The sequence below is a fragment of the Aphidius gifuensis genome, linkage group LG3 (assembly GCF_014905175.1).
Source record: "Aphidius gifuensis isolate YNYX2018 linkage group LG3, ASM1490517v1, whole genome shotgun sequence".
Lineage (NCBI taxonomy): Eukaryota > Metazoa > Arthropoda > Insecta > Hymenoptera > Braconidae > Aphidius > Aphidius gifuensis.
The window spans coordinates 8929779-8941428 of record NC_057790.1 but is presented as its reverse complement, the minus strand read 5'-3'; the positions used below and the strand labels follow the sequence as shown (position 1 = coordinate 8941428).

General features: G+C 30.7%; 2 protein-coding genes across 2 annotated transcripts; both read left to right on the top strand.

Annotated features, from left to right (window-relative positions):
* The first annotated feature begins 1300 nt into the window (after positions 1–1300).
* On the top strand, positions 1301–2485 carry LOC122850850. Its single transcript, XM_044149910.1, has one exon. It carries the CDS (start codon positions 1301–1303, stop codon positions 2483–2485), a length of 1185 nt encoding a protein of 394 aa, XP_044005845.1.
* A 589-nt stretch (positions 2486–3074) lies between these two features.
* LOC122850849 lies at positions 3075–8104 on the top strand. The gene is made up of 5 exons (XM_044149908.1): positions 3075–3339; positions 6621–7010; positions 7148–7239; positions 7310–7861; positions 8096–8104. The coding sequence occupies exons 1-5, from the start codon at positions 3075–3077 to the stop codon at positions 8102–8104; spliced, it is 1308 nt and encodes a 435-aa protein (XP_044005843.1).
* Positions 8105–11650: the final 3546 nt, after the last annotated feature.

The following is an 11650-nucleotide window of genomic DNA, read 5'->3' as shown; positions in this document are numbered from 1 at the left end:
GGCCTCATTATGCTTGAATTACTGAAAAAGGGGCACGGGTCAAAAGATTGCAAGTCAACAGGGTGTCGTACACCGACAAAAACACCATACATTTTGCATCGGCCAACGACCATGAGTCTGACCAGGCCAACACAACATCTGTTCCAGCAGCAGATGTAAACAAACAAATTTGACTACAACATAGCAGCATACCTACAGGTTCACCAGCACTTGTCGTCAACTCAACAACAAAGTGTTTTAGTCGTCTCAGCGCATTGATCAACGTACTCAATATAGACGGAGAAAAATACTATGTCGATGTCTACCTGATACATGTTCAACTGCTAATTTTATGACAGAAGGTATGGCTAACAAATTAAAATTAGAAAAGTAAATGTTTAATATCAATAGGCGCGTTGAACACGGCATCAACAGTCCACCAAACATGTCGTAAATACAACAATACAATCATGTAATACAAAGTATGAAGAACACTTAAATTTCTCACGGTGCCACGGATATCAGAAATGTTCCTGACTAAGAAATTAACAAAAATGATATTAATATTCTACAACAATGAAATTAGCGATTCCTAATTTTCTTAAGCCTGCACCAGTCGATATTTTATTAGGGGCAGGTGTTACAATGTCTCTGTTCTCTCAGGACAGACAGATCTATCCAAGAACGGTGGCCCTGAGTTATTTTACAAAGACTTAAATTAGGATGGGTCATCGGAGGAGAAATGCACCTACAAACAAAGCAACAAAGCAAGTGTTCTTGTCACCTGGCATCAGAGCACACAAAATTCAATTTAGCTAAATTTTGGGAAATAAAGAAATACAGAAACAAGTCATCTCACAGTAGATGAACAAGCATGTGAAGAACTTCATTTTCTACAACATATTACAACAAAGAAACAAAGAGGCCGATACGTCGTCGCCTTACCATTCAAACAATCTGTCGATCAACTTGGAGACACGAATTACAATACAAAAAGGCTTAATTCAATTGAAAGAAAATTACAAAATAATGTAGAACTAAAAATACAATATAACGCTGTACTACAAGAATACCTAGACTTAGGTCACATGTCTGAAGTACCAGATAAACAATTACAAGAAGATGGTTTTTATTTACCTCATCATGCAGTGATAAAAGAAGAAAGCCAAACAACAAAAGTACGAGTCGTGTTCGACGGCTCAGCCAAGGGTTCCAAGGGTCATTCGCTCAATGAATTGGCCCAACAATACAGACAGACATTTTCTCATTACTACTTCGATTTAGATTACACCAGTACGTACTGACTGGTGACATTGAGAAAATGTACAGACAATTTTTAATACGTCCACAAGATAGAAAATATCAACGTATTTTATGGAGAAATACGTCTGGTATTATCAAAACATATGAATTAAATATTGTAACATTTGGTCTTGCTCCATCACCATTCCTAGCTATACGATGTCTACATAAATTAGCTGATGATGAACAAGAAAATTTTCCTATAGCATCAGAAATACTCAAAAGAGATCTATATGTCGATGATCTTTTAACTGGTACACAAACACTTGAAGAAGCAATTAAATTGAGGGATGAATTAATTCCTTTATTACAACAAGGTATGTTAAATATACGCAAATGGGCTTCCAATGAGCCTAGACTATTAGAAGGCCTTCCAGAGGCTAACAAAAATTTACAATTACAATTTAATGACTCCAGTGCAATAAAAACACTCGGTGTTTACTGGAGATCTACTACAGATACAAATGTTTACACAGTTAAAACAATTACGTTTGACGAAATTACAAAACGCAAAATTTTTTCTGAAATTGGAAAAATCTTTGATCCTCTTGGACTTCTTGGTCCAGTTGTTATGACAGCAAAAATAGTTATGCAACAATTATGGAGTATGAACATTGACTGGGATGAACCTGTCCCATCACCAATTAAAGATGAATGGTTAACATTTTATAACCAATTACAACTTTTAAATGATTTATCTTTTAAAAGACATACAATATTAAATGATACAACAAGTATACAATTACATGGCTTTTGTGATGCCAGTGAAAAAGCATATGGGGCTTGTATTTATCTCAGGTCCATTGATAAAAAAGGTAAAGTTTACACACAACTTTTGTGTGCCAAAGGGCGCATAGCTCCTCTCAAGACACTATCAATCCCTAGATTGGAATTATGTGGAGCATTATTACTTGCTTCGCTTTATACAACAATAATTAAAGCAATACACATAACAATAGATGACACATATTTGTGGTCAGATTCTACAATTGTTTTACACTGGCTAAGAAAAGAGCCAAGTGTTATGAAAACATTCGTGGCAAACAGAATTGCCAAAATACAAGAAAAAACAAAAACAACACAATGGTGCCATGTACGTACACATGACAATCCAGCTGACCTGATTTCAAGAGGTCAACTACCTGAAGAATTCATCAAAACAACAACATGGCAACATGGGCCGTCTTGGTTGCAGTCTACCTGAGCTCAAGGTCAACACATGTCTCAACAAAACGACAAGTTCAACACAACCGCAAGTAAATATAAACAATAAAAATGATTACAATATTTTAACTCGTTATTTATATTGGAATAAATTACAAAATGTCATTGCATATTGTCTGCGAATGAAAACAAACAACAAGAATACTGGTTATTTAAAAATCAATGAAATTGAATATGCTACTAATACAATAATTAAACTAGTACAAAAAGAAATATTTTTTGATGAATTAAAAATTCTAGAAAATCAAAGACAATTAAATCAAAAAAGTAAATTAATTAAACTCACTCCATTTATTGATAAAAATGGATTATTGCGAGTAGGAGGGCGATTACAAAATGCCTCTATTCCATACAATCAAAAGTATCCAATCATTTTACCTAAAAATCATCATGTAACTTCATTAATAATTAAACATGAACATAAAATACACTTGCATACTGGTACTCAAGCCACATTATATGCTGTAAGACAACAATATTGGCCAATTGATGGTCGCAATCAAGTGAGTAAAACAATACGCACTTGTACAACATGTCTACGAGCACAGCCTCGTACAATTGATTACCTGATGGGTAATTTACCAAAAGCAAGAGTTAATGAAGCAATTCCATTTACAATAGTTGGGGTTGACTTTTGTGGACCTTTTTTAGTTAAAGAAAAGAAAGAAAGAAATAGAATTAAAGTTAAAATATACGTAGCAGTCTTTGTATGTCTCGTCATCAAAGCTGTACATCTAGAAATGGTCAGTGATTTAACTACTGATTGTTTTATTGCTGCTTTAAAAAGATTTGTTGCAAGACGTGGTTACCCGACTGATATTTATTCAGACAATGGTTTAAATTTTCAAGGGGCCAACAATGAATTGATTAAACTGCAAGATCAATTAAAATCAAACGATGCACAAAATAAATTACAAGAATTTTTTAACACAAAAAAAATTCAATGGCATTTTACGCCACCACTTTCTCCACATTTTGGCGGACTTTGGGAAGCCGCAGTCAAGTCATTCGAACATCATTTTAAAAGGGTTATTGAACCAGAAATTTTATTATCACAAGAATAATTCAACACCTTGATTATTGAGATCGAGGCAATACTTAATTCACGTCCACTGACACCTATTTCAACTGATCCAAATGATTTTATGGTGCTCTCACCTGGACATTTTTTAATTGGACATGCTCTCACAACTATAAGAGATCATGACTACAACATCATACCCATGAACAGGTTGTCTAGATGGCAACTAATTGAACAAAGAAAACAAGAATTTTGGCAACGTTGGCACAATGAATATCTCAACGAGATGATCAACCGCAGTAAGTGGAACAAAGACAACAACAACATAGAAATAGGCGATGTGGTCTTATTGAAGGAAGACAACATTCCACCTATGCATTGGGCATTGGGTCGAATCATCGAGACGCATCCTGGGACGGATGGTATTGTCCGTACGGTCACCATCAAAACAGCAAAGTCTACCTACAAACGCAACGTCAAGAAAATAGCACCCTTGGTTCCTTGTGACCCAGAATGACATTAGAATAAATTAAATTTACATTTACTAACACTTTTTATTCTGTTCTAGATATTCAAGTTGATCGGCCGACCTCTCAACGGGGGGAGAATGTTCCGGGTCGAACCACATGTCTGTCGGTCCCAGACTGACCGGATTTTTATTCTTTCTATTTTTTAAACAAAATACAATAAGTTGATAAGTTTTAAACATTACTCTGTTTTTTATGGCTAGATCACGAGATCATACAATTTCAAATAACATATGACTAACAATTTTGGTTTATATTTTCTCTAAAATATTTTAAACAACGATTTCATTTATGTACTTTTAATAGCTTTTTTTACAAACTCGAATATTCCCACACATGGTCAACTCTTGCATAGATTTTTGAGTAAAAATCACGTAACAAATAAAACCATAAACTCAAGTCTCTTTGGTACTATTATAACATATTTTTTAAAACATTATTTTTGTCAAGAATTAGAGAAAATTTCACATCTGTCAAACAACTGCACTAACATATTTTCGATACACAGAATGATCGTAAAATCGACAATAAAAAGTAAATTTATAACTTTTTAAAATAAACTAAATTCATGAAAACGTCTTGGACTTTCCGGTCGTAAAATCTATATTTTTGTTTACACATGGTATTTTTATGTCACCCTTTGGACCAAGGCCCAACCCAATTTTATGTCTAAAAATCCCACCACCTACACCTAGTTTTTTACCCTCTCTTGAACTAATTTTTGACCAATTAAAACTAATTTTTTAACTAAGTACACACCCATTTTTTGGACTTAACAATTTTCAACAAACTGAGAAATCAGTTGCTCTTCAACACTCGTTTACGTAACATCTCTAATTAATATTGATTCGCGTACAACGGGATTTCTTTATACTTACAATATAAAATAGTAGTGTCTGTCCATGACAACACTTGTTAGAGTCAACTCAATATACAATATACAATACAATTAATTATAATTTTAGTGAAATAATAAAGTGAATATATTAATAGAATTTAAGCCACAGTGTTTGGATTTATTTAAAGTGTTATTCCTATTATTTCAAGTTACAACCTATCCTCCACATCCTTTGATAGCCCTGTATCAAACATAAGGCCTTACAACCCTTGTGAAATTATCGTGGTATATTTGGATACGTGGTGCGATACAGTATGATTATGACCTAGAAGCAACTAACGTTCGGTCACAATTAAACAAAGATTCATCTTTGAATACGGAAATTATTAATGCTATAGGTAATACTCTTTGTGAGATTAATTTGTTTGCAAAGTCATATCGAATGATGCATGAAGAATTACAGCAAACAATTAATGACGGTCATGAAGAACCAGAATGGCAATTAATATTCTTCAATAAACCTGGTATGGACGCACGACGATATAATATGCAAAAAATAAATAAAGTTGCAGCGATTTTTACTACAACTGCTAATGGAGATATTCCAGAGTCATATGTGACGATACATAATAAAAAAACGAAAAAACTTGAATATGTTAGTAATATGGACCCAAATGTAGAACCTTGGATTTATCCATTGTTTTATCCTTTTGGTACGAAAGGATGGCATAGAGATATTCTGTGTGTTGTGAGATCAAAAAGAGTTTCACGTGCTGCTTATATAAAATACAGAATGGCATCTCGAAACGATAATATATTTTTAATGGGCGGAAGACTGTTTCAGCAATGGGTGGTTGATAAATATGTAAAAATTGAAAAAGATCGAATAAATTTTTGTAGGTTAAATCAAAAAAAAATTCGAGCTGATAGTTATCAAGGATTAATTGATCATTTAAAAACTGCTGCAAATGAATCCAAAGTAAATGTAGGAAAAATGGTGATTTTACCACCCACTTTCACAGGATCTCCACGTAACATGCTTCAGCATTATCAAGATGCAATGGCTATCGTAAGAAAATTCGGAAGGCTGATTTATTTATAACTATGACATGTAATCCGAATTGGCGAGAAATTAAAGAAAATTTGTTAATGGGTCAAACAGCTTCTGATAGACCAGGCATAGTATCACGTGTTTTTGGAATAAAAAAGAATGAATTAATAAATAAAATAGTAAAAGAGAATCTTTTTTGGGAAATACAAGCATATGTTTATGTTGTGGAATATCAAAAAAGAGGATTGCCACATGTCCATGCTTTATTTACCCTAAAACAAAACTGTAAAATTACAACTTCAAATGTTGTGGATAAATATATTTCAGCAGGAGGAGAAGTATGGATGATGCCTAAACAGCTGAGACACTTATTCGTGAGAATTTTAATACACTGTTGTCCAGTGAAACCAGAAATACTTTGGAAAAGTCATAAAGATTCGATGTCAGATGACTTTAAGAAAAAATATAGTTTATCTCAATCATATACAAAATTATATCATGAAATAATTAAGCTTCTTAGAAAAGAAAAATCAAATATCAGTAAATTTCCAACAATGCCATCGTTAGATGAATTTGAATCTCTAAGGAATTTGAATAACGACGAATATGTATTACAAAACCACTCAGAAATAGGTTTGAATCAATATAAAACCTTGAATATAAAACAAAAATTAATAGTAGATGAAATAATGGATAAAGCGTTATTATGTAGAAAAGATGATTTAAATTCATGCTTTTACATTGATGGACCGGGTGGATCAGGAAAAACATATGTCTATAGTACAATATATCACTTATTAAGAAGCGATGGAAAAAAAGTTGCTACAATGGCTTTTACAGGAATTGCGGCAATATTGCTTCCAGAAGGAAGAACAATGCACAATCTATTTGCAATGCCGGTTGCAATGTATGCTGATTCAACTTCGAATATTAAACAGCAATCAAAAGCAGCAGAACTCAGAAACATTGATGTGATAATTTGTGATGAAGCACCAATGGCACCGAGATACTGTTTGGAACTAGCTGATCGAACCTGCCGTGATATAATGAATAATAAACTACCTTTCGGTGGGAAAATTATGCTCATGGGTGGTGATTTTCGGGATTATTGCCAGTACTGAAAAATGGTACTCGGAGTGAAATGATTAATTTATCAATTAAATTCAGTAAACTATGGGAAAATTTTAAAATTTTTTCATTATCAGAAAATATGAGAACTTTACCGGAAAAATCAGAGTTTGCTAAATATATACTAGACGTTGGAAACGGCACAATAAATGATAATAATGACAATTTAGTAATTACTCAAGAATGTTTAGCAAATAGAAATGATTATATAGTAGAGGTTATTTTCAAAAAACTAATAGATGAACGCAAGTATGAAAGTTTATCGAAAGTTGCTGTATTATCATGTAGATAACATAAATGATAAAGTGGTGCAATTTTTGGACAAAGATACAGAAAAAATTTTTACTGGAATTGATAGTACTGAAAATTGTGATAATGGAGAACTTAATAATTCTATTTTACCAGAATACTTAAATACGTTAAATCCACCAAATTTTCCACCATATGAATTAAAATTAAGGTTGTACTGTATTGTCATGCTTTTGCGTAATATTAGTCAAAGTGAATGTTTATGTAACGGAACGAGATTGCAAATATTAAGTATGTCTAATAATCTTTTAAAATGTAAAATTTTAACTGGTGATAAAGCAAATGATATCGTATTCATACATCGCATAAGTCTCTATTGTGAAGATGTTTATCCTTTCATGTTTAAACGAAGACAATTTCCAATCAAGATAGCATTTGGAATGACGATAATTAAATGTCAAGGACAAACATTCGAAATGGTCGGTGTTGATCTTAGAAAAGATGTTTTTAATCATGGTCAATTGTACGTAGCATTTTCACGGGTAAAATCTTGGAAATCATTGAAAATATTTTTAGGAGAAAAACGTGAAATAAATATTGTAAAAAATTATGTATATCAAGAAATATACAAAAATTAATCATATATTCAACGCCATAAGAATATTTACGAAATTGAATAATTCTGATTAATCAATTAGATCAATTAAATCAAAAAAAAAATATAATTATCTCATGAAATAATATAAATGGGAAATATATTGTTTTTTCAATTTTAGATCGATTGACGTATCAAAGTTATTTTCATTCTTTTTCAATAAAAAATAATAAGATTATTCTGACAATGGAAAGTATCTCAATTGAATTAAAAAAGGTAATTATTGTTTAGTATGATTAATATTATTTCATAAAAGTTTTATTTGGTTAATAATAACTGATTCATTTTCAGAAAGTTTTCAAGGATATATACTCAAGAAGACATGAATTTTTTAAACTAAATTTAGATAATAATATAGTTGAAAAAAATTTGAATCAAATAATAACAAATGCCGGACTACTAAAATTATTGAATAAAAAATTCAATATTGAATCAAATGTATATGGATGTCTTGGAACAATAGAGATTGAACAAGATTTTAGAGCCTCAAAGCACGGTAATTTTATATTGTTCGATAATGAACTGAAGCTTCATTATTGATTTGACATATTTTTCTTTGTATTACAGAAACAATTGAATTGAAACAGAGGATAATAGATCATTTGATACAAGAAATACAATGTGTGAATTGTAAAAAAGGTTTTTTTGAAAAAAAAGAGTTTATGATTATTTGCTCATTTTGTAAATTAATGATTAATTTATCAAAAATACATAGTCTTGAGGAATTAAATAGTAATATAAAGGATATTCAGATAAAACATTTACAAAAATGTCATGAAGAAATGTCTTTTGTGTTGAATGAGGTTGCAGGAAACTTAATTTTTTTAAAAATTATTTGTTATTCATGTGGCTCTATTGTTGATATTATTTAATTATTATTATTGAAAATCAATGGAAAGAAATTAAAAATGAATAAAAATTGATAATAGAAAAAATATAATGCGATATTCAATTTATTCATTCTAAATTATTTTTTTATTTCTTATTATTTATAATTTAATTTAATTTGATTCATTAACGTCATAAGAGGGGCGCGCAAAGCGCGCCCAGGGGTTCTCGTATATATAAATATGATAGTCTCGTGTGAGAATTTTATAATAAATAGCGTACAAAAAAACTGTAAAAAAATTTTATCGCTCAAAACATTTATCACGTAATAATCAAACGACATTAACATAATTAAAACAATGACATAGAGCGAGAGAAAAATATTATTTTCATAAAAAAATTAGTATAAAAACAATTTCGCTAAATTTGTCAGAATATGCAATTTCTTAGCAAATGGATTTTTGTCGGAATATATATTCTGACGAATTTTTTTCCTTCGTTCTTATATAACACTTTCAATTTTCTCACCTACACATTGTTTGAAAAAAAAAATGGGCATCATTTACAAGTTTTTCAGTGTGTTTTCACTTGCATTAACGTTATCTATTGTAATGTGGCATTTCTGCCTGTTACCTTCTCGGACCAATTATCAAGTATGTTATCTGGTTTATTTATTTATCGGGCTCAAAACACAAAATTAACCAAATTCGAAATCTCAAATAACCAACTATTATTATTATTTGTTAAAATCGTGTAGTTTTCAATTCGCCTTAAAACTCGAAAAAGGCTTATCACATTCATACCCAAAGACACAAAATAGCAATAATTAAACCCAACAACCGAAATATACAACAAATTAACCAGAATAACCATCAACAATTAGCCTAGAGGGAAGCTAGACTCGCTCAGTGTGCTAGTTGTGGTAGGAGGGCCGGATAAAGTTACAAGAAAAATTATAATAGTCAAATCAAAACAATCAACAACAACACAATAATATTTTATACTCAAAACCAAAACGCATTATTTATTTATCCAAAACTTAATCTTAAATCCAAAATACAAAAACGTACTCTCAAAAATCCATAACTAATCGTAGTCTCGATATTCCAAAACGTACAACATAAACTTACTCGCGACTTTGAATTTAATTTATCAATTAAATAAACAAAGGGACCGCGTTTCTAACAAAATAACTAAACTAAATAATCAAAAATAGTTGTATGCTTGACGTTGTCTAATGATCTACACAGACAACGCCCCAAAAACCTAACCTAAAAATCCACGTGTCCGCTGAGTATCCAGCTGGACACATGAGTACCCTACATTACGTAAAACCGAGAGCTGATCTCGAAACGTGTATCTCTTACAACGTCCCACAGCCAAGAGAGCGAGTTCAGTCCAAGATATTTCGGAGCAGCTCGGATCTACCAAGCTGTCCCCACTCCAAGCTATCCCTCCTCTCTCTATCTTGGTGAAAAAAGGGGGAAAATATAATGAACAATAATAATAATAATATACAAAAAGAAATACTAAATAATAAAATAAAAAAACGAAGTCGTTGGTTGGAAGATTTCCGTTGGATCGGTCTTGATCAGCCTATAAGGCAGCGCGAATCGCTACACTATGAATCAAAGATATACATATATTATTATAAAACATAAGCATTCATTTTCTTTTCATTTTAAATAAACTTGTTTTTTTAATTGAAACTTCTTTACGGAGGGTAGCGACAAAATTCGAGGCCCCGATAGCGTCACACTGAGTGTCACACGCTCTATCACACGTTCTGTTATACTCTCTGTTATACGCTCTGTTACAAGCGGATAAAGAGTGGAGAATTACATAAAGAGAAAAGGGAAGCTGGCAACCATACACTATAGCGCATGATAGCGCACAAACTCGAAGGGTCAGCTGGTTTGTGTGTATGCGTGTGCGACTTGAAACTTTTTTTTTTTATTTACATATTATTAAACAGTATACCTAACTGAGTATAGATCATATTTAAAAATCGTAATTAATATTATCATTATTATAAATATTATTAATAATTAAATTATTGTTATTATTAATATTCATGCTATAAATATATATAAATGATGATAATTATAACAACAATAATTTCGATAATATTATCATCTATTCACAATAGTATTTATAATAATAATAATATCTATAATGATAATATTTTAAATATAAATACTAATTTTTATCAATATTTATATATGAATGGTATTGTCAATATTAATATGATTCTTATTATTATTATGAGTATTATATCGATATTATTATTATTATCAATATTATTATAAAAATGGTTTATAAAAGTGGTATTTTTACTAATATTATATTGATATTATCATTATCGATGATATTTTTAAAATCATTATTATTTTACTCATACTATATGGTAAAATATGAATAATATAATTATAAATAACAATAATTCCAATAATATTATGTTCAACAATAATATCAATATAATATAAGTAATAATATGATTTTGATAATGGAATGATTTTGATAATAGAAAAAAGAGCATAAGTCTCTAAGCATACGCTCTTTATCCTTTATAGAAGGTTGTACGCCCTTCTTCCTTTTTTTTTAACCTTAAAATTTAATGAAAAACCCGAAAATTTATGACTTTGCATTTCCGCGCTTTTTCTTTCAATAAAAAAAAATTCCCGAAAATAGAGTTTACGCCCTTCTTTCATTCATGCGGCGATATTAATAATAAAATTTAGAATAATAATACTCGAAATATAAATACTAATAATTATTAATATTTATATTTGAATATTATTGTCAGTATTATTATTATCATTCAGCGAGATATTCAGCGTGACATGCA

Excerpts from the sequence above, each read along its gene's own strand:
- LOC122850850 (XM_044149910.1), top strand. The coding sequence starts at position 1,301 with ATGTACAGACAATTTTTAATACGTCCACAAGATAGAAAATATCAACGT.
- LOC122850849 (XM_044149908.1), top strand. The coding sequence starts at position 3,075 with ATGGGTAATTTACCAAAAGCAAGAGTTAATGAAGCAATTCCATTTACA. Across the intron at positions 7,011-7,147 it reads GAATAATAAACTACCTTTCG|AAAATATGAGAACTTTACCG; the intron begins GTGGGAAAATTA and ends TTTCATTATCAG. Across the intron at positions 7,240-7,309 it reads ATGATAATAATGACAATTTA|ATGAACGCAAGTATGAAAGT; the intron begins GTAATTACTCAA and ends AAAAACTAATAG.